The 23,937-nt window shown below is 43.8% G+C and overlaps 1 protein-coding gene across 2 annotated transcripts; it reads right to left on the minus strand.

Annotated features, from left to right (window-relative positions):
* Nucleotides 1-8,152: 8,152 nt before the first annotated feature.
* On the minus strand, nt 8,153-23,851 carry prelp (proline/arginine-rich end leucine-rich repeat protein). 2 transcript variants are annotated; one of them, XM_083771814.1, is made up of 7 exons: nt 23,710-23,851; nt 14,812-15,292; nt 14,246-14,431; nt 12,656-12,813; nt 11,958-12,154; nt 10,008-10,083; nt 8,153-9,353 (listed from the first exon to the last, which is right to left on the minus strand). In XM_083771814.1, the coding sequence occupies exons 2-7, from the start codon at nt 15,286-15,288 to the stop codon at nt 9,263-9,265; spliced, it is 1,185 nt and encodes a 394-aa protein (XP_083627940.1). In that variant the 5' UTR covers nt 15,289-15,292; nt 23,710-23,851; the 3' UTR covers nt 8,153-9,262. The 2 variants fall into 2 exon arrangements, with proteins under 2 accessions (XP_083627940.1, XP_083627941.1); XM_083771815.1 differs by having other exon boundaries at nt 23,714-23,825.
* Nucleotides 23,852-23,937: the final 86 nt, after the last annotated feature.

The raw sequence follows: 23,937 nt of genomic DNA on the forward strand, positions 1-23,937 counted from the left end.
TCCCGCCTCGTTGTCTGGGCAGCCAATGGCCAGCTGGACCCAAACGGAGCCAGCCAATGGCCAGCTGGTCCAAAACGGATCTAGAAAGATGGCGATTTACATGCAAGGGATTTCAGGCTTCATTTTACGTTCATGTTAGACCCGGGGAACGCTTTGTCCATATTTTTTACAGTCTATGACAAGGACGCTGTCGAGTCATTTGGAATTGAGTCAGCGAGTAACGATGTTGGAAGTCCAACGGAACTGGATTGACCAGTATGGTGGAGCAGCACTTAATATCGCCCACAGTCATATTGTGACAATAGCAGATCAACAAGAGCTTGTAGCTATCGGCTATTTACCAAAAAATCACACCTGTGTGAACCGAGTGGTGCAACTCCCCTCTCTCTCCCCCCCTCCCCTTCCTCTCTCTCTCTCTCTCTCTCTCTAGCTAAATTCCAATACCCAAAATCTCGGACACTCGCTCACTCCCACTCGGTCACTCGGGGTCATTCCAGCGTGACCCGGAAATGGTTAACGTTCCGATTGTTAAAGCGCTCCATCGAGGAGGAGAGGAGAGTCGAGTGGAGGAGCCGAGTGAGCTCTCCGAGACCGCATAGAGCGAGTGTACATCAGGTGCAGGCTCGGTGGGGTATTTCGTCTCCTCGCGCCGGATTTCTGCATCACGTGTACACGTTTTTCCTTCTCCAGTGACGTATAAAAAACGCCCCCTCCACATGTGGATAGTACACAAACAAACGCAAGCGAAGATGGCAAGGAAGGAGGCAGAACCAATCCATATGTAAGTTTGCGCATACATGCGCTATATTAATTCTGGAATAAATGGCTGTGCACACCAACAATGTTAATTATAGAGATAGCAATGTGGCCATCCACATTGATGAATGAAGATAACTGGTTGCACATGTGTTTTTTCTTTAGGAATCCACAAATATACATCCAAACGTAAAGAAAATGACAGTTCATATACGTAAATCTATGAATATTATGTGCCTATTCTGTCTCATCAAAGACACATTTGTGATTTGAATCGACATACTAGCTTGACACAAACAATTCCTTTTACAGGGACGGATGAAGAGACTCGTCGCTCATACTAGTGAGAACGACAAGCGAGCATCTGTTTGATGGCAGACGTAATTCTGCAAAAAATGCATGGACGTGAGTTGCATCAATTAGCATTTTATTTGTCACAATATGTATCAGAACAAACTGAGCTTTAGTTGTGTACATTTCAACTTGCAGGATAACATATAGAAAGTGCATATCCACATTGTTTTGAAGCTTTCAATGAAATACATGTTCATCTTTGTCACTATCAATATTAATAGAGTGACAAAGATGAACATGTATTTCATTGAAAGCTACAAAACAATGTGGATATGCACTTTCTATATGTTAAATGTTCAGTCAGCTGCTGGACTGTATTTTACTGTATATGTAGAGTTGACAATTGTATGAATGTGCGTATCCTGACATCATCCCTATTACAAGTTCAATAGCATGAACCATTACCATCAAATTCCCAACACATGTAGTAGAACGTGTGCACGTAACATGTTTTGTATTCCCCAGGAAAGTACCACCACCACCCAGCTCCGCAAGAAATGGGACAATTTACAAGAAAATACAAGGTATGGTTGCAGTGTGCAATTTCAAGTGCTTCGTGCCGTTTGGCCTCTGCTGTGTGTGTGTGTGTGTGCATGTATGTATACTAGTCTCACACATTGTGAAACTTGTAAGGCTGTTCAACTACAATGTTGCTTCTTTTCTTGTAGGAGATCAAATGTCCCCCTACTGGGTCAGGGACGGATAGAGGGGAGGACACACCCATAACCTGGCCCTGGTTTGCAGAGATGCACAATGCCATCGGGGACACCCCCTCTATGGTGCCCCCGGTTCTCATTGATTCCACTAGCACTGTAGTCCAGACGGCCAGGGGTGTGCCTGGCTCATCTCCTGGCCAGGAGGACAGGCAACTCTGTCTGTCAACTCTGTCTGTCCCCCATCCTCCAGTTCCACATCATCCTCCACCTCCCATCCATCCACCGGTACATCATCCTCCTCCTCATCTTCTTCTGCCAAGCGTCCATCCACCAGTTCATCTTCCTCTGCCAAACGCCCATCCGCCTCATCCTCCTCCACCTCATCTTCATCAGCTGCCTCTGCCGCCCCCCCATCCGCCTCATCCTCCTCCACCTCATCTTCATCTGCCTCATCCTCCTCCACCTCATCTGCCTCTGCCCCCCCCCCCCTGCCGCCTCTTCCTCTGCTCCGTCAAGAAAAAGGAAAACCATCACTGACTTCCTTGAGGAAGAGCAGAGGAGGGAGGAAGAGCGCCAGGCTAGCGAGGAGCAGCGCCATGCTGCTCAGCAGCGGGACAATACAAGGTTCCTTGACCTGTTGGCGGAGCTGGTGAATTAAAAAAAAAAAAAGATCTTTATTTAAGAGGCATTTTTTAAGAGACATTTATTTCATTTATTTAAGAGCCATTTTTTAAGAGACATTTATTTAATTTAAGAGGCATTATTTCATTTCTTCAGAGGCATTATTTCATTTCTAAAGAAGCCACCGACCATCTGCTGGTATACTGTACATTTAAGTGAGCCTTTTGAGGTGCTGGAGTCACAAATAAATTCCCAATTGTGGCCATATTCGAGTGTGTGGATCCTCCCTTATTGTTTTCCCCCCCATTTCTTAAGAAAAAGGATATAAGCTTGTAGATGAACAATTTGCTATTTCTATAACAAATGTATTCTTTCATTCTATGCCAGAAACACTATCAATCATTACCCTAATAGGAATTGGTTTAATGTGTTTGTTTATTTAAACTTCAATTCTTCAACTGCATTTAAGTTAACCAGTTTTTTTTAAACCAGGGCAGTATAGCACAAGTGGTAATTCCATCTCATACTAATTATTTAAATAGAAGAAACACACTAGACATACAGTACAGTACAGCATGTAAGAACATTCATTAAATGAAAAGAGTCTAGTGTATCAACGCCCAGAAGTTTTATTCATGAAATAAATGAAAGGTTAAACAAAAAAACAAAAAAAACTACAAATAATCACGCTCGTCCATATGATAAGGTATGTGCTCTGGGTCTGGAGCCGACAGTTGGGCTGCCATTCTGTCCCGCAGACCTTCCCCACACTGTTCCCCCCTCTCTGGACCGGCTGGAGGTCCATCCTCCTCCTCCTCCTCATTGTCAGGCTCTATTATGTCCCCTTCAGTAATAGCAATGTTGTGTAGTACACAACATGCAGTGACCACAGCTGGGACAAATGTGTTGTGGACCTCCAGGGCCTTGAAGAGCAGGGACCTCCATCTCACCTTCAGCCTGCCAAAGGCCCGCTCAATGATGGAGCGAGCCTTGGAATGGTGGTGGTTGTATCGGATCTTTATGGGTTGGACTGGATCCCGGTACGGTGCCACTAATGGTATGGGAGCACTGATGCATGGGTAGCCACCATCGCCCACAATAAAGTACCCTGGAGGAGGGTACAGAGACTCCCTGTACATCCCGCTGTTAAGAGAAAATAATGTTATTTATTGTGCAGCAAGGGGGAAATGCCTTGGCATATCAAGCCCACACACATGAATGATAAGTAAAGGTATTTGGACCATGATCCTGCCAGATGGAATGATACAATTCTCATACCTGTTCCTCAGGATTCTGGCATCATTGACACGGCCAGGATACCCCACGAAGGTGTTTAGGAACCTGGCCTTCGCGTCACATAAACCTTGCAGCTGCAGAATCAGAAGCAACTTTATTGTCACATCACAGGTTTACAGGTGAAACTAATTCATCAGTGGGTGAATTAATTTTTGAGGCCCCATCGTTTATGACATTTCCATAAAGAAAGGGGAGAATAAGAACAGTGCAAAGGGGAAGAAAATGATCTACATATTTATTTACACATAGTACTTGATAAGACATAAGGTGATACCTGTATGGAAGGGAAGACCTTTCGGTTCATATACTCCTGGCAGTGTGGTCCAGAGGGGAGCTTAATGCGTATATGGCACCCATCAATGGCACCAACACATTTGAGGAACACTGGACTGTTGCCCAGGCCTTCAAAGCCTCGCCCAACCTCTGCCAGCTCATGAGCAGCAGGGAACCGGATGACCTATTGTTAAACAAAAAAACATGATTATTTAATTACTGCATTGCATATCCGTATCTTAAGAGTTGTTGTGTCATATATGTTTCAATGAGTGTGTTGTTTGTTGTTCTTGTTGTTCTCGTTTTGTATGTTGAAGCATGTGTATTTGGAATGAGCTGTTTAAAGGCTTCTAGAATATCATGCTTCATGTTAAACCACAATGAAAACTGATCACCTCTGTGCGAAGAGCTGCAATAATAATAATCTTTATTGTCCCGAAGGATATTTGTCTTCACAATCTGTTCAACAGTTCAACACCCACATCAAAAACAACACAGAGCACATAGCACCAAGACAAAACATGAGTTCCCCACTGTGTACAGAACCATCCTATCGGCGGGGCAGTTTGTTTAATGCCGCGATGGCTGAGGGGACAAAACTCCTACTAAAACGGACCTTTTTCCATGGCAAGGTCCTGTATCTTTGTCCAGATGGCATGAGGTTAAAGAAACGATGCAGAGGATGATCAGTGTCATTTGATATCGAGAGTGCTAGTCGTGTGATGGCGTTATTGTTCATATCAGAAAGTGTGGGTGTAGGAAGTCCGATGATTTTGGAAGCAATACGGGTGATACTGAAAAGTTTGTTCCTGTTAGGCATGGACAGTATGGTGTAGAAACATGCAGAACAGTACAACAGAACGGGTTGAATAATGCTTTTGTACAGTAATAGCAAAAGATGAGGAGCAACAGATGGTGATCTTAATTTACGGATTACATGGAGTCTTTGCTGAAAGCGTGACTGGATTGATGTAATGTGTTGATCAAACCTAAGTATATTGTCCAGTGTGAGTCCAAGATATGTGAAGCTGTCTACCTGTTCTATTGTTTTACCATTAATGAGGAGTGGGTTAAGTCCAGTGTGGGTTGTTGTTTCAATGACCAGTTCTTTTGTTTTGACCACATTCAACTCTAGATAGTTGTCAGTGCACCACTGTGTGAAATGAGAAATGGTATTCTGATAGACCGTAATAGAGTTATTGTCATGGAGCAGTCCGAGAATGGCAGTGTCATCAGAGTATTTAAAGTATGTGATGTTAGTGGGTGAGGGGCTAATACAGTCATTTGTGTACAGAGTGTAGAGGAAGGGGCTGAGGACACAGCCTTGAGGGGCCCCTGTGTTGGTGATGGCAGTTGATGAAAATGATGTACCTACTTTAACTGTTTGTGGTCTATTGCTCAGGAAGATGTGAGTCCAGTGTATGAGAAGTGGGGGGATGTTGAGCTGATGCAGTTTCTTGATCATATGATGGCGTTGGATCGTGTTAAAGGCAGAACTAAAGTCAACAAAAATAATAGTGGCAAAATTGTCCGAGGATGAATCCAGGTGTTGGAGAAGGGAGTGAAGGAGGCATGCCACAGCACGTATGGCACGTATGCAATGGCATACGTGCCACTGTGGACCAGCCTGTGAACAGTGGTCTTTGGCATGTCAAATGCCCCGGACACCACCAAATAGGAGGCGCCATGTGCCAGCCAGTACAGTGTGACAAGCACCATGATGTCCCGTCCCCAGCCATGTGTCCCCTCATTTGGCAGCAGCCTGATGAGGGCCACGATGGTTTCCCGGCTCAGGCGGTACTCGCTCCTGAGGTGAGGGTAGTTGGGGTCAAACCATATTTTCAGGACACGCACACTCCTGTTCACAATGGCGTACCTTACCAGAGATGCAGGACTTTGGTCCTGTGAATTGAAAGTGAATGATTGTTGTCATGTACACATGAACTATATGTTTGTAGTCTAAAATACAGGCAATTTATCAAGAATCTCTACAATGGCATGAGGCCTGTCATTATTAACTTTGCTATGTATCCATTCATGTAAATGACTGACCGTAATGAGTGCTTGACAGTGCATGCAAAACACAAGATGTGTGAATTGTAGGATTTTGTTTGACATCCATGACATTGCCTACCACTTACTGATGTTTGGTTTAAGAACAGCTGGCTTACCTTGTGGATGAGCAGTATTAATGCACGGCGGATACGTGCTCTCCTGCGAGCGGACAGGGCCTGCTGCTCATTTTGTTGTTCTTGCCTTTTCAGCTGCAGCCACAGCCAAGAAGCTGTAATCAAAGCTGTCTTCATCTTGTCTGGTGATCATCAAATTGTTTGTAGAACCCCTTTTATATTCTTGATATTCGGCATCACCTGGTGTGTTCTGTGTTGCCAGCCAATAGGGCATATAGTAATTAAGGTCCATAACAGAGTGTAAACAAAGAGCATTGCTGGGAATTAAAAATAAATAAATAGATTGACTGATTGAATCAGAGTTTTGAATAGGTACAGTCCAAGGAAGGTACAGGTCAATATAAAAACTGCTATATGGTCTTCCATTTTCAATTCATCAAAACATTTAAAGACATAAATACACACATCTATGCAAAAATAAAAATAGAAATCATGAAATACACAGTTAGAAAAAAGGGAATAATAAGTGAACCAACAGTATAGAAGAATAGAGGGGAAGATTAAATAAGATTGTGATGAATTGTCTATTCTGCTATTCGGTAGGCTACTATTCTATGCATGTGTGACCAGGGCACTTTACCACTATACGTCACCCTGGGAGTTTCACCTGGCAGAGATTAATATGATAATAATACAAAATGATAGGCTACCAATTGAGAACCCACTGGGCTGAGATAAAGAAAAGGAGCAGAGACGTGCGTTTCCAATTGTACAATGATTCTGATGAATTTTGGGGGACATTTTGGGGGCCTTTGCAGCAATTTCACATGAGAAATGTACCATCTGATGTTATTTATATTATTAACTTAAAAACCCCTGGCGTAGTGCATTCCGAATCAGGAGAAATGTTCTCTCCACCAGTGACCACCACTCTGTCCTCGCATCGGATCCTCTCCTCCTCGCTGGGGGCGGAGCCGAGGAGCGAGTGGAGGACGCGAGGAGAGTGAGCGAGTCTGAAAGTTGCGGTATTGGAATTTAGCTTCTCTCTCTCTCTCTCATTAGCAGGCAGAAGGCACAGCACTACCCCTCTCTCTGTTTTTGGCGTCCCCTACTGGTATTATGTGATTTGACAATTAGGCCAACGTTTGACTTCAATGTTAGTTTGTTGATTACTTTTCTTTTTGACTGGTGCAACCAGTCCAAGGAACAGCATTGTCCCTATGTCCATCCCAATATGTCCATTATGTTTATGGTACCAACAGGGGGCGCTGTTGCACCACTCACTTCAGACAGGTCTGACTTTTTGTATTATTAAATAGGTCTTACAAGTCCTTAAATTGTTACTTCACTGTCATCTGGGGACCACCCCCTCCAAAAAATCATGTGGGGTCCCTCCCGACCCACAGGTTGATAACCACTGGGTTAGAACACTCATTCAGTGGTCAGTGACCACTAGAGGATTCAGTGAATGTTGACCATGGGGTCCACTTGAGGATAAAGAGGTCAGGCTCAGAGTCAGAGAATTTATTCATTGGCCCTAACTTTGGACACTATTGTACCGTTCATGCTTTCAATTTCACGCAGTAGGCCACACATACTGTAAATGTGTCCCTCTGGATAAACGGCTTTGCATCGTAAACCTGTAAGTGACATACATGTACCTACATGACGTCTTACAGTAAGTGTTATGTAAGCAACTGCTGTGGAAATGAATTTCCTCCTTGAGGACAAATAAACGTTCAAATTTAGTTTCTTTCCTAATTTTAGTTAACCGTAAACAACAACATTAACCCTTGCATCCTCATTTGGGGCAAATATACAGTACACAAAAAAAAAGGCAAGGCCTTTCTCAAAGTCATTAAAGACATTTCAGAGCTTTTCTTCTTTTTATTCAACGTTGCAGCGCTTCTTATTGTATTCGACATTAAAGGGCACGTCCCCCTGAGATTTGTATATACTTACTTGTAATACTTGTAATTCAAAAGCCTACACTAGAGGGCAGGGCACACTACTGAAGGGCACACTACTTTCACCATTACATGAGCATTAATGAACACATACAGTAAATGACTGAAGAAACGAATTTATTTCCTTTTTTTGGTTTTGTACAAAGCTTCTCATGTAAAAAAGGTCATTTTTACATGGGGTAAAAAACACGGGTACATCAAGGACATGTGTACTACATGGTAGTAACCTTTTGAACCTGTTTCTCTCCCTGTATTTTGTCACGTTTTTTTCCTACTCCTTTTGTAATTTGCTAGTTGAAGTCATAGAAAAGAATGGACACGGGAGCCCCATTGGACTGTTTTTTGAAGAAACATTTTCAGCTAATTCAATTTGGCCATCTTTGAACTTCTGGTCCCGAAATTAAACCGGAAACGACTGCTATGGGCTGCGACTGCAGTGAGGGCGGGTCTTCACTCGGTAGAACCAGTAGAAGCCCTAGAAGCATACTATACTTATTACTTTATCATAACGAAATATAATGGGACCAGAATTTAATAAACGCATATAATGGTATTTGAAAGAAGACTTTAAACTAGCGACTGAAAGCATAAAGTATTTATGACAATATTTATTAAGGTATAATGGTATGGTAAGGGCTTCAAATCGGCACCGATTCCTTGGCGCCTGGTTGAAATATTACAAGCATAATACCCTCTGTATATGTCAGTCAATGTAACTGTATTTCCAGGTCATTCTAATCTTCACAACACAACAACAATCCAGAGTGTGTAACACTTCTGGATTTTACTGTCTATCTATTGTATCTGTGTAATAAACAATACAAAACAAAAATAATCACATAAAGAACTGTAACAACTCCTACATAAACCATAATCTTAAAATGTAAATAACTCAGTATTTCAAGGACAACAAATAAGATGGTTCTTTGCCCTATTATTGTTCTGATGCACATTCAATGTATCAACATTTATTTAGTTTGAACTTATCAGAGCCTTTCCATTGAAGTGTCTCTGACAATAATAATGTGGTAGAAAAATTGCATCACTTTTCGTCTACCATATACTTTCAACAAGGACCCGTTGACTTTAAAGGAGTGTGTGTGTGTGTGTGTGTGTGTGTGTGTGTGTGTGTGTGTGTGTGTGTGTGTGTGTGTGTGTGTGTGTGTGTGTGTGTGTGTGTGTGTGTGTGTGTGTGTGTGTGTGTGTGAATCTAGATGACAACAGCGTGTAGGTGTCTGAAGCACATGATGACGTCCATAGGGACAGGTGGGCTCAGGTGATTCCCGTCCAAACGCAGATACCTGAGGGTGGAGAAAAAAAATACCCATCGTCATTGTCAGCATTTTTAATTCACAGATATCGCTATTGTTCCAGACTTCCTTGTCACCGCACCAGTGGATTTCCTTTAACAGTTATGTCATCATTGTCACATTCCGTTCTACAGCATGTGTACATTTTCACATACAGTACCACATGTTTCTTTTCTCTCACACAGACTGTAACACACGACATTGCGGTAATTAAAAATAATACGGCGTAACAAGTTTACCATAAGGGTGAAACACGAAGATGAGCGTGACTAGAGGTAAGTCACGCTCAACTTAAGTTGTCCTGGAAGCAAGGCAAATTGAGATGTCAGTCAAATCTAAAGAGCTATATTTCAGGATGTCATAAAAATATGATTTATTAAAAATGTGGTCATGTGGCACAAATTGCCTCAAGTTCAGGGTAAGTTGATCCAAGTCAAGTGGTAAGTTGACCTCAAGTTGACTCAATTTACCCCAGGGGCATTTGGTTCACTTTACCCACAGCCACCACTAAATTGACGATTTGATCCATTGGCAAATCTCCAACATGTACTGTATGATATAAAATTTTAGATCATGTTGCAAATGGGGTTTACGGGAATTCGTACTGAACCGTCATTGTTTCTACTTCCTTGTGATGTGACCTACCTTAGTCTTGGCACTGAAGTTTGATCGCTCAGGTCACCCTGCAGGCTGTATGGGCAGATCTGGGTGCCATTGATGCCTGGCATAAAAAGGAAATACCCATTAATGTATTCATGTATTCATAATAGATCACATTACTGATACGGAGGGAATTGTTTTCAGACGATCGTGGGAAATTGGGTTGGGTTGGCCGTGGGAAGATATTTACAGTAGGAGGTGCTGAACGTTTGGTAGTAACAGAAATCTGTTTTGATTGAAATTATTATTTTCCCCCTCCTGTCCGAGGAGGCGGGGGGGGGGGGGCTGTGCCTGGGGGGAGGGGGTGCTCCACAGTGGCGTGCACAGACATTTAGAGGGGCAGGTGCTCAAGTGAAAAAAAGGGCACCTTGTGCAGCGCTTTTTGGGGGCGGGAACCCATATTGGTGCTTTAGCTATTGAAAAATATCACATCTACAAGCTCATGGCGCGCCATGAGCTTGTAGGTCTGATATTTATGTATTTATCGTAGAACCACTGACATAGAAACATAGCTTTAAATTGTGGGGGCCTAAATAATATAGTAGAAGCGTTTTTTATCAAGATTTGATCAATGTCACCGCATGGTCCACACACTACAAATTAAGAAAAAAAACGTTTTTTTTTTAGCACATTGCCAAAAGGGCAGGGGGTGCTCTAGCACCCCCTAGTGTCTATCTGTGCACGCCACTGGTGCTCCAGCACCCCTACTTCCCTCAGCCATGGTTGGGCACAAAAGTAGGCTAATAGAGATGGATGGACGGACGGACGGACGGATAGATAGATAATGTTGCTGGGTGGCCAACTGTGAACCGATCAAATAAAACCAAAAGCCTTTTAGATTTTCCTATGCAAGGCAATGGGAAAAGTTTATTCACTAATAGTAGGCCTATATAAATTAAACTTTTCTTTGGAAATAAATGCTGTAGTACAATCATAAGTACACCATTGATGTGTGATGTAAATTTGTTTGCAATATTCTGCATAGAAATGAAGTTAGAATATTTTCATTTTCGGTGTTGTACTTTGTAGACGGTCCCTAACCGCTCAGCACAACGTCTGCTGCCAATATTGAACTCGGAGGTTGGCTGTTTGGGCTTCAAATCAAGTTGTAGTTCGTCCTTTATCTAATCAGGATAAGAATGACTGAGTGACAGACAGATATTTTTCGGAGCATTTAGTGTAGATGGTGATTGAAATTTGCCTCATTTTTTGCCAATCTCTCCTATAGTACAGTACATGCATGGTACTGTATGTTCAGCAATGTTTGAGATGTGCATGCCTTCTTGCTGGTTCCTATTTCAACTGTATACTACTGTATGTACACAGTTCCCTACACCAGTGATTCTCAACCATATTCTTTATATTTAAAGGACATTTCAATATGCATTAGGTCACATATTCACTGCATCTTTATCTCTGGGATTGTCCAATCTACACTGTAAAATCCTCAGTGTTAATTTAACTCTTGAGTGTACAAATGGAACCAAATGGCCCTGTCGGTTCCATTTGTACACACTCAGAGTTACAGACCTGTTAGGGTTCCTATAATTAATAATTTAGCTAGCTGGGACCCCCTAGAAGAGGAAACTCAGATTAGTGTCCTACTCAGTGGTGGTATAGAAGTACTCACATGTTTTTACTTAAGTATAAGTATCAATACCACCATGTAGAAATATGCAGATGTATCAGATCAACAAGCTCACAATGTGTCACATCGTGAGCTTGTAGATTGGCTACTTTCAAATTGCCAAAGTATACAGGTGTATAGGCTACTGTAGGTCTGCTTTTCTAAATAATAATCCAAAATGTACAGTGCCTCATTGGAAAATAAGACATATTGGTTAAAATAACATTGTATTCATTAAAGTTCCGCGTGGCATGCTCCAACAGTGAGGTTTTCCCAGGTGCACGTCGAGGTGCCGTGTGTGAACTCACTCTCGATGCTGTTGTGGTTGAGGTGCAGGTGCTCCAGGTGACCGTTGAACAGCGGGACGGAGGACAGCTGGTTGTGGGCCAGGTGCAGGTCCAGCAGGGTGGTCACGTTGAACACGGCCTTGGGGATGCCTTTGTCACTGAGCTGGTTGTAGTTCAACCGGACGAACGCCAGGTTACTGAAGCCTTGGAAGTAGTCTCTGTGGACACGACAGAGAGAGGGAGAAAGTGTCAATGGCCCGGTTTCCCAAAGAATGGTGTTGCACATGCTCAGTTGCCCTCTAGGCCGCACATGAAGCCTGTGAACATAGACCTTCCGTGCATAGATAGTGCCACGCAATGGTAGGCCTCAGGCCTGAGGTCTGGTAAGGTAGGCCTCAGGTCTACCATTCTGAAGTTTAATTTAATAATATTTAGACAGCTGACAGTAGGCTCTCTTCACTCTTACATTTTTTTCTTTCAATTTAATTTCTTTGATGCTGAAGTAGGCCCACACATTTCACGTGCGTGCGTGCTTGAAGAGATGCATGCGATCATCAGTAAGTCAGTGGTGAGGTGACTCCGCTTGTGTATGAATGGTTTATACGCCAATGTATGACGGAGTCTGATGTCTTTTCCAGGTGAAACTGGAAAAAATCCTTTTGCATGTTGATGTTAGTCTGGACACGTGGACATTGCATGAAATTGCATGAAATACTTGCTTTGGAATGTCGTCGATGCTGTTTCTGTCCAGGAAAAGCTGTACGAGGCCATTAGGGACTCCGGCAGGCATCTTCCTCAGGGCGTTGTGGGCCAAGTTGAGCTGCACCAAGTTTTTGAGGTCCTTAAAAATGTTCTTTCCAATGTTGGAATCACTGAGCTGAGAGAGAAGGCAGACAGACAGTGTAGTGTCACATTTCATCAACAGTAGTAGGCCTAGGCCCTGACTTTCTATAGAGATAATGTTTTACATGATTACTGGGTTTTCATAGAGTTGACATGATTAGATATGTTATATAAACCCACACGCATAATACAAACCCCATGTTTTAAGTAGCGCTAGCTCCGTTTGTAACCTCATATCTACGCTTTAGCTCCGAGAAGAGGTTACGTATCAGGATATCCCTGCATCGGTAGAATGGGGGTTGAGCTGTCCAAAAATAGTGGCGAAATCCCTATTCGCAGTATCGTTTCCAAAAAGAACTGAGCTACAGATGATACATTTAGGATAGGCATGTACAATTTTAAGTCAGGGGTGAAACAACTGCTTAAATCAGGCTTAAATAAAAATGTAGTCCAGTAAACCCCCATCTGCATGCGCAGTGCTATTTCCGTAGGATTGCATTGGGAAGAAATGATACTGGCTGACAAACAGCGGCTTTGTAAGCTGTTTCACCCTTGACTTAAAAATTAACAGTTTTTATTACAATTATTCAGTAAAACAATTTTAGTGTGTTTTTAAAGTTACACTTACATCCAGTGCCACGTATTAATTAATTTGCCCGTGCCTAGGTCTTTTCAGTCGTGGCTTATTCAAGCCGAAAAAATTACCCCAGGAACGTAAACCGGAAGTTAAAGCCGCCTATGTTAAATCTATTGCATCGCATATCTAAGTCACACGAAACATACATTTGGTAACCGTGTTCAGCAACGTGGCTGTAATCGGCTGTGAATAAAGCTTGTTTTAATTAGAACCGGAATCTGGGATTTGAATCGGAGATAAAAGCATTAAAAAAAGTAAACAAACCGTGAGTCAACGGCCACGGCCATCGAGGTACATGTTACCTAGTTTCCCTTTAAGGTTGGGTAGGCATAGTTTTACAGAGCTTACGTTTAGGAATACAGTTAGGTTTAGGCCTTAGGGCATAGTTTTACAGAGCTTACGTTTGGGATACTGTTAGGCATAGTTTTATTGAGGTTACGTAACGTACGTTTAGGAATAAGGTTAGTTTAGGCATAGTTTTACATGGGTTACGTTTACGATTAACTGGTGGTGTTCGTTCTGAGGTTGCCGGTTTTGCCCCGGGGCGAGCATGTTTGGGCCGAGCGTTCTTCTGTTCCTCAGAAGTGCAATAACTCATTGCTTTATTTATCATAATGCCCCTCTCAACAAAACCCAGTGGCCGTTATTTACAGAAAGTACCAGTAGACCATTACTCTCTCTCTGTCCCGATGTTCCCAGTTGAGTCCAGGCATTCAAACTGGCAGCTTGCCAGTCACCAGCTGTTCCCGATAATAACTGCAGTAGACTGCGAGCTGACTCCGGACACAGCAGGTGAGTGAGACCACTGCTGGGGGAGAGAAGGGTTTACCTTGTTATGGTGCAAGTCTAGCAGGACCAGGTGGTCCATCTTGCCGAAAGCCCCGGGAGGGATCTTTGAAATCTGGTTTCTGCTGAGTTGCAGCTGCTCCAGGCCTGCTGGGAGGTCTGACGGGACCTCCTTCAGCTGGTTGCGCTCCATGTACAGGAACAGCAAGCCGGGGATCTTCTCAAACACCTAGGAAGAATTACTCATTAGATTGCACCGCTGTAATGTTTAATTTTTTTTTTGCACTTCCAGAAACACCAGATCCTATGGGTTTCATTACATCATTATCTTTGTAGTTCTGTGGGTCCAGGGACTCCCAGGGGTCCTTGAAGGGGAGCGCCCCAGCTAAATGTCTGGTATACATAACATGACCAATACCTGATGCTGTAGAAAAATGAGGGGCGCCTCAGTCTCGAGATGTATTGACTCACATGACGTTTATTGACCCACATGACGTCGCATAAAGTGTACTGTTGTCAAAATGTCCATTTATTTGGCTGCCATATGACGTCATTTCAAAATCCAGATGTTTTGTTCTAATAAAATAAACGACGCAGCGTCGAACTGACCTTCTTATCGACTCGCTGAACGCGGTTGTTGGCCAAGTTGACCCACTTGAGCTCGGTGGCGTTTTGGAACGGTTCCGCCGTCACCTCGGAGATGTAGTTGTTCTGCAGGTACAGGTAGTGGGTCCTGGACGGGATGGTAGGGATCACCCGGAGGTTCCGGTTCTCGCAGTAGAGGGCGCTGGGGAAGGAAGGGGGGCAGAAGCACTCCCGGGGGCAGTCGTCGAACATGGAGGGGGGACCCAGGATAGGCGGGGGGAAGTCCGTGGGCTCCTGCGGCTCAGCAGCCCCTCCCACAGGTGCAGCAGGAGAAGGCCTTCGTACAGGGGGCTTCCTACTGGAGGGTACAGGGGGCTTCCTACTGGAGGGAGGGCGCTTTGTGGGCTTCGCAGGCTTCTTTGGCCGAGGTCTCTGGGTGAACACTGTCCCCACCAGGAGGAACAGTGCCAACGCACAGAAGAGTCCCACACCAGCCTTCATCGTCCTGTAGAGTGAGAGAGTTTAACACCCATTAAAACCGGGAAAGCAACAAAGCATCCATGTGATTTGACTATTCAAAAATAAAGCTCATACTGTAGCGCGTCACTTCAAACGAGGGCCCCAAAGTTCTATTGAAAGAAAAGAAATCCTGTACATTGTCTTCAAATGCAATTAAAACGTTTTACCGGTAATAGGAATAACAATGTTTACGTCTGTTAAGCCCTAACCACACCAAAGGGTCACCATGCAACTCCTTGGGTCCAAACGGTTGCAAGGAGTTAACGCTAAAACCGTCTCGACCCTTTGGTGTGGTTTGGGCCATTGAATTCCATACGTTCAATCACTAGGGTCAACGTGGGTCAACGTACAACAAGACATATCACACTGCAGGGGCAATGCTAAAACCGTCTTGACCCCACAGACATTCCAGACATTCCGAAAAATTAAGCATTCCAAATTGAAATGTCATTCCCTTGGGAAAAGTACTTCTTGTACAACATGTACAGTACATGTGCTTGCATTATCGCCATTCGGGCCTCACCATGTACAGTAGAATGCCATCATGCTTGTTAAAATAAAATACATAGGCCTCCGACTAAAACATCCTCTCACAGGAAAACACTCCTCCGACTTAACACATAGCAATAAATTAAGCTAGGGAATGTACATTGTTGACATTGCAAAAAGGGAAGAAAAAAAAAGTAGAAAAGAAAAACACAATCAAGACTTCCACTAGCCTGAAAAAAAGAAGAAAAAAACTCCCACTGGTTGGTCTCGGAGGGCTCATTTGGGGCCAGAAAGCTGTCTGTACCATACAGACTTTGCCCTACAGTACGTCTCCTAGTCAGTGATGCACTGAGCAGGAAAGACCACCACTTTGTTTTGGATGCAACTGAGATGCTTGTTATTGTCTCCACCAGGCCGAAGGCATGGGGGGAGAGTATGTTTTGCACTCCGTCCGTCCGTGTGTGTCCGTCCGTGTGTGTGTCCGTCCGTGTGTGTGTGTGTCCGTGAGCAGCTAATCTCGGCCACCGTTAACCCGGTCGATGCCAAATTTTGCACACACACTCCCTGGATGCCAACGATGAACCTCTGCCCCAAACTTTCCAGAACGGCCTGTTATAGCGCCACCAGGAGGCCGCTTTGTGCAAAACAAGTTTTTGCACAGTACACCTACAGATTTTGTCCAAACATCACGCAAATTGGTACACAGTCTCTCTAGAGCCATTCAACGAAACCGGTCTTTCAGATTTCTCAGACTCCATCCTGATTGGTTAAGATTGGCTTCCAAAGTTCACAGGAGTGCTCAGTTTCAAACAAAATGCTGCAAATCATGAACACATCGCGTGATTTCCGTGAAATTGTGCACCCACATTCCCACTAGGCCGAGGACGAAATGCCACATGAACAATTTCAACTCAGCCTCAAGGTGGTGCTATAACTGGCCGAAAAGTGTTTTTACCTCTAACTGCACGGATCTGTGGATAACTTTGTATGCCAACTCCCTAGAGGCCAAGGAAAAACCTTTGCCTGGAGTTTTTCACATCTGCTCTTTATAGCGCCACCAGGAGGCCGACATATGTAAAACACATTTTCTATTATTACTCCTTCAGATTTTATCCAAATTTCACGCAAATCGGTACACATGATCTCCATAGTCATGTGATCAAGACAGGTTTGTTTGATTTCTCATATTCCATCCTGATTGGCCACGATTGGCTCCTACAGTTTTCAGGAGTAGCCCGCTTTGTACAAATCGCCACAACTCCTCAACGCAGCGTCCGATTGCGATGAAACTGTGCACGCATATTCCCACTAGGCTGAGGAAGAATCCTGGTGGAGACCTGTGCCCAGAAGGGCACTTTTTCTAGTTTGTTCATGTTGCTTGCTCCACCTCTCCCTCACAGTTCCTTGTCACTCGACCCATTTTAGCCTATACATCCAGTGGTGAAAAGTAACTAATTACATTTACTCCAGTACATCTCAGAGACAAATATTGCACTTCAATTATTTGAAAATGTCAGTTACTTTGTAGTTTTGAATTATTATTAAGCCTACAAAACATTACATACATTCAGCCATTACAGCCACTTCAGCCCTATATAATATATACTTTTGCTATTTGAAAATACAATACTACAAGCTCACAACCCGTCGAGATGTGACGTGTTGTGTGCTTGTAGATCTGCTGCAAAATATTTCTTTTAGTTTTAGACTTTAACGGGACATTCTCCATAACGAGTATACTTTTGGTACTTATTATTAGTATATTTCAATGCCAATACTGTTACTCAAGTAAATTATTGATTGCTGGACAGAGTATTTCTACATTGCAGTATTGATACTTTTACTCAAGTAAAACATGTGAGTCATTTTTCCACCACTGCCTACACATCTACCTATACTAGTACCTCCTACACTACAGTAATCACTGACCAGTGACCACTGGAGGACCCTAGAGTAAACAAGTCTTTGTGCTTTTTCTGGTTTTATCCTCTCAGCAGTTTTTGTATTGACCTTTACCTTCCGTGAACTGTACCCATTCTGCAATCTGTTAATCAATCAATCAATCAATCAATCAATCAATCACGTCACAGCGCCAACTGGTATCCATAGCAGTGTAACCCTAGCCTGGTTAATAAACCAGACTAATATCGCACGGATCCGCGGGATATTAGTCTGGGGAGGCTCAGCTTGGATTTCATTTCCAGGGAAACATTTTCTCTTTGACGCAATTGGTCAGAGCTACTGTCAGTCAAAGGTCTCAAGCATTGAACGTCACTGTACCAAAGCCCGCCCATATTGCATACCGTGTCCCTATTGGGCGCACACGTTCTCGCGTGTAGAAAATGGGCGTACAATTGAGCCTCTCCAGACCGAAATCCGCCGGTAGGCAATTTTTTTTTGCCAACGGCTGATTCGGTCTGGTTTATTAACCAGGCTAGTGTAACCCACCTTCATAGCCCACCACCAACCCATCCTCTTGCATCGATCAGCACAGCTGATGATGGCTTCATTCACATGAACACGAACAGGGCATTGAAGTGAATTGTGATGGAGGACAACATCCCTCCATCACTGTATACAGTATTGCCCTGAAGATGTCCTAACACAACATCTAAGAAAAGGAGCAATACTTGTATTGCATTGATATGATATAGTACTTTATTGTCAGTTCACACTGAAATTTGTCTTGTGACCCAGCATCCATGTACGCAGAAAGAAACACATATACTGTACACACATTTGACATGGCACAAAGAACACATTGGGGTTATAAAGTGCAGAGCTGTGAGTGGGCGGGATAATATTTCCCAGAGGAATTAATGAATTAATTATTAAAGTAATGGTAGAGCTTCTGTACAAGCAGTCTAACCACGAAGTCCCAGACACGTTTTTCACGTGTGTTTTCATCTGTCCCAGCGTTAAAGGTGGTTCACCCAAAAAAAATACTTGTTTTCTATCAATTACGCACCCCACGAAGCCTTGATTTCATGGAGATTGCTTTTGTTTTTATTGCATTCCTATACTGTAAGCCAATAATTGAATGACGGTGGCTGGTCAGTAGGAGACTCAATTTCATCAAATTATTGGCTCGGGAATGCGACAAAAAACATGAATTCAAGGCTTTGTGGGGTGTGTAATTGATATAATTAGTCTATCAAACTACTCCTTTAGGGAACAGAAGGAGCTCGGGGCTGGAGGAAAGTTGGAGAGAGAGAGAAAAAGAGGCGAGTAACGAGTTAAAGAGAGAGAGAGAGATGCGATGAGAGGAAGTATAATATTTGACTCGATGTAATTAGAGAGAACTAGGCAGATATTGACACAGGGGAAAGAGTCCATGCATGCATATGAGAGAGGGAGGAAAAAGACTGGAGGATAAAGCCTCCATTGTCAGCACCGGTCCAGAGGGAGTAGTTATAGCATGGAAAATGGCCAGTAAGGTTCTCGGGGTTACGGCTCTTTGACCCTTTGGGAGGTCCAGAGGATGATGGAATCGGCACGCAATTATATACGTAGTCACAGCAAAACTGCACACACATCAACGGTGATGGAAGAAGTACTCACATGTTTTTACTTAAGTAAAAGTGCCAATACTGTAATGTAGAAATGCTCCGTTACAAGTAAAAGTCTGGTATTCAAAATCTACTTGAGTAAAAGTATAATAAAGGTATTGGCATTAAAGTATATTTTAAGTACCAAAAGTAAAAGTACACAGCAATTCTACAAGCTCACAACTTGTTGTAGCTCTGATGCAAACCTTTTCAAATAATTGTAGTGGAGTAAAAGACTTGCCTCTGAGATGTAGTGGAGTAGAAGTAAAACTATAGAAATTTGGAAATAATCCAGTAAAGTAAAAAATACACCTTTACAGTACTTGAGTACATGCACTTAGTTACTTTACACTGCTGTTTGGAGCGGGACCACATCACCTCTGTACTTGGCCTCGATTCTTTGGCTCCCAGTACAGTAGAAGAACTGATATTAAAGTGTCTTTGTTTCTAAAACTGAATGGATTTGCATCAGCCTATTATTATCTCTGGTCTGCTGTGCCTGTGCCCCCGGGCCCCCCCCCCCCCCCGCGGACTCTAGGTCACTCAGATCCTCTGCCAAGATGCTTCTTATGATCCTGACTGTGAACCCGGTTTAAGCAAAAGGGTGATCACGCTTTTTTTGTTGTTGCTGCCCCTAAACCTTCCCTTTAGGTCTGCTACCTCTCTGGATACGAAGATGAAGATTCAAAACACGGCAGTTTCTTTGTATCTTCTTTGTGTTTTGCGACCAAAGGTCACAGTTAACTATGGAGTCGTGCATTTCCCGTGTCTTGTGACATCATGTGACATCATCAGGGAAGGAGGTGTGGAGACCCTGATGTCATAGTAAATGCGACCTGCTGTCACAGTTAGTCATATGGAGTACCCTGATGTCATCAATATTCGTCAGAAACTCTACATCTGACCTCAAACCCTTAGATCTCCATATATGGATATATGTCAGAACCTGGTCTCACATTCCATATGTTGATCCTTCCCCAGCCATCCTTCCTCTTCGATGTCTCCCTTTTGACTCATACCTATATATTAGTGCAGCCGCGCCGGGCAGCCGGCAAACTAGAGTTCTCAACAGCCCTGAAAATTAAGGCCCTCCCTGGGCCCTCATCAAACCCTGTACACTAGAGAATGTCCTGGCTACCACCATTATATCTCCATTATATGGAGCTGACCTGTTCTGACATTCCATATGTTGATCTGACCTCATCAAACCCTGTACACTCAAGACATGCTCCTTATGGCCAGTACAGAATTCATTCATTCCCCCATGCCAAAGCGCCAGCACTCGCCCAGCAGTCTGTTGTCAACGAGGCGGATGCGACGTTGCTCTTTGGGGCGAGGTCGCTTCTTGCCCTCAGGCACCTTACTGGCATTGGTTATATCTAATATATGCGGTTAATACATTGGATTTAGCATTATAAAATGCAAACTTAAAAGGACACACACAAGATCTTTCACGTGTACCAGGAAATTAGCAAGTGGTTGCAACTTGACTTCAGCTGTTAAATTAATAGTATGCTAAACAGATGTGTTGTACACTCTACCGGAGACTGTCTCAGCTCTGTGTACAGTATATACAAACTAGAATGATCTGGATGGTCGTTGCACTGGGCCTGCTCTCAAAACGGATCAATGTGCTGATGAGTGTTGGATGGATGCCCAAAGTGTGGTTTGGGGTGCATTAGTTGGAGTGTACACGAGTGAGCGCACTGGAAGGAGATATTATGCAGATGTTTTACTGTTGTATTGCCATGGAAATGAACCTAGTTGGAACTGCTCACTGAGTGATGAGGGACCTCGGCAATACATCTCTGTTCATCTCCACTACATGCCTGCATAAGGAGGGGCTAACATTTATTTATGTTGATCTTACTTTAGTGTGTGTGTGTGTGTGTGTGTGTGTGTGTGTGTGTGTGTGTGTGTGTGTGTGTGTGTGTGTGTGTGTGTGTGTGTGTGTGTGTGTGTGTGTGTGTGTGTGTGTGTGTGTGTGTGTGTGTGTGTGTGTGTGTGCGCGCGCACATCTGCAGTAAGCGCTCATGCATGTTTGGCCACTTCATATATGCAGCCAGATGTTGTTTCCTATCACCAGGATCGATCTTTCGCAAACAATCACAAAACACAGCTGTCAAAATACACAAATACAGTATTGTAGGCCCTACCTTTAATTTGTAATCACTTTGCTTTTCTTAGCTAAAGCTTATTGACCTATTTCGATAAACATCATGAATCATGGGACTGGAACGAAGCGCACTGTATAAGGGAGACGGGTTTTGTCCAGCCAGGAAAAACAGTGCTGAACTTTTTCTCCCGGCAGGCTGACTATGATGATGATGGTGTTCCCTGCCGCTGCCCTGTGGACCGTGTGATTCCACTTTTCCTCCTCAGTCATCCAGAACCTCTCCCAGACCAGACGCATGCAGAGCTTATTAAGTAAATAAGATTGGGGGTAAGTAAGTCCCGGGCAACATACTAGCGTCATGTCCAGGGGGTGTACTTGTATACATCAAGCTGTCATCATGCTACAGAAACAGGAGATCATCCTACTGCACTAGGGGCCTCATGGCTCGGCAAGGCTTACTACTTACTTAAGTAAATGCACTTAGTTACTTTCCAGCACTGCAGTCTAAGGCCCGACTCACACCTTCGCATCTAGCATACAACATTGATGCATGCTAGATGTATACAAAGGGTGTGATACATCTTGCCCCAATGCATTTCCAATGGAAGTCACATGGTTTGACACAACATTTGTGTTCCGGCTGTGTTTCGACTGCCCCGGCCCCCACCCCCTCATCATACAACACAAATGTTGTGTCAAACCATGTGACTCCCATTGGAAATGCATTGCGAGCTTGCATCAGCTATACATCTCATACAACAAGCATACATCAGTCTGTTGTAAAGGTGTGAGTCAGGCCTAAGCTCTCAGACAGTGATGAAGAGTATGATGTGCTCTTGGCCCGTCAGTCTTTTGATTGATGAAGCTCGTCGCTCAACAGTACAGTAATTCCTGCAGGTTCATGACTTACCACTAAAGCATTGCTTTCCCACGCACAGCTATACCGAATACAGTCGGAGGCATTACAGATGTCCCTGGCCTCCCTCCCACCTTCTATCCTGCATTACTGTTATTTGGATTACCAAATATTTCCTCTTGTGGGTTGGGCCGCGCTGACGCTGGACCAGATCAGACTTGTTATGTTGACTAAATATTTATCTGACGATTAGATATGTCTGTATTACCAGGTCCAGGCAAAAAAAATAGATGCATTCTTATGTCAAGTGGGTTGAGATAATACCAGCACCCAAGAGATAAAAGGACAATCCAGGATGTTTGCATCTAGCTTCTGTATAGGCTCCAGGCTATCTGTCCTGCATCCTGTCTGCTGTCTGGTCAGCCCCGTTTGTCTATTCTGATGGTCACTGCAGCCAGGCTAAAGCAGAGATCAACATAGCTTTCCCCTCGCATTCTTTGCTCACAACCATAGCGGAATTTTGATCAACACTCTATTGCTCAATATTTTTTCCATCCAGCCGTTTGCCACGGTCTTGTAAAAACACTTTGCATGCCTGATATTTTTCCATCGTTCAAATATTTTTTCCCCCACCTCAAGCTGACTTTGGCCACTGGCTGACTCCCTCTCTGATCGACGATTATGACCTATAGCAAGATTATCTGTCACGAAAAGCTGCTTCAGTTAGAGCGGTTCTTTGCGATACATGGAATAAGAGTCGGGACCAAAGCATTAATGGTTGGATTTGTGCCTCAAAATGCACTGACTTTCCGATGTAAACTACAGAACAGCTGGAAGTGGAACAATGTACACTTTCTGCACCCCTTGCCAGAATCATTACAAAAGACTTATTCAAGAGCCAGACCTCGGAAACCTGTATGTGCACTGCCCTCACGGTCCCATACTTTAGCTCTATTCACTCACTGATGGAAAAAGGTTAAATCAGTTATACACTGTAAAGTTCAGAGTATTCTTTTAATTCTGTTAAAAAAGTACCAATTTCCCCTCCCTCCTAGTTAAATTAAGACTCAGTGGCATGAGTGAGGGGGGGGGGAAGTCCTGTAATGCAGCTCCCTGGCAGAGAGTACCCCTCAGTATGGCACAAGGTTTCTATAGAAACACACAGGCATGGCTCGAGTGTGCCAAGTTTTTCCTCAGGTCCACAGACACACACACACACACACCCCTTTCTGTGTCTCTCTCTCTCTCTCTCTCTCTCTGAGTCAAACACACACACACACACTGTTTGTATCTCTATCATTCTGACACATACACACACATAAACAAACACATCGGCTCCGCTTGCTTGTTGTTGTTGAGCGTGTAATTTGTTAATCAAATAATGCATGTCTTACCTGCCTCTGGTACCTGCCCTGTTTTGTCAAGTCACACGTTTTGTGCCTCTCGTCTCTCTGCCCCTCTCACTCCGTTCCCTACCCCTCCTCTCTCTCTTCCGTGCTCCTTCTCAGTCCCCCACCAATCCATTCCTCCCTCCCTCCCTCCCTCCCTCCCTCCCTCACTCTCTTCCTCTCTCTCTCTCCTCTCTGCGGAGGACAAGCCTGGCTGTTGGTTCAGTTCCCTGG

The sequence above is a fragment of the Protomyctophum parallelum genome (assembly GCF_964188405.1).
Source record: "Protomyctophum parallelum genome assembly, chromosome: 8".
In the NCBI taxonomy this organism is placed as follows: domain Eukaryota; kingdom Metazoa; phylum Chordata; class Actinopteri; order Myctophiformes; family Myctophidae; genus Protomyctophum; species Protomyctophum parallelum.

Excerpts from the sequence above, each read along its gene's own strand:
- prelp (XM_083771814.1), bottom strand. The coding sequence starts at position 15,288 with ATGAAGGCTGGTGTGGGACTCTTCTGTGCGTTGGCACTGTTCCTCCTG. Across the intron at positions 10,084-11,957 it reads CAACCACAACAGCATCGAGA|GCATCAATGGCACCCAGATC; the intron begins GTGAGTTCACAC and ends TTTTTATGCCAG. Across the intron at positions 9,354-10,007 it reads ACTTCAGTGCCAAGACTAAG|GTATCTGCGTTTGGACGGGA; the intron begins GTAGGTCACATC and ends CTCCACCCTCAG.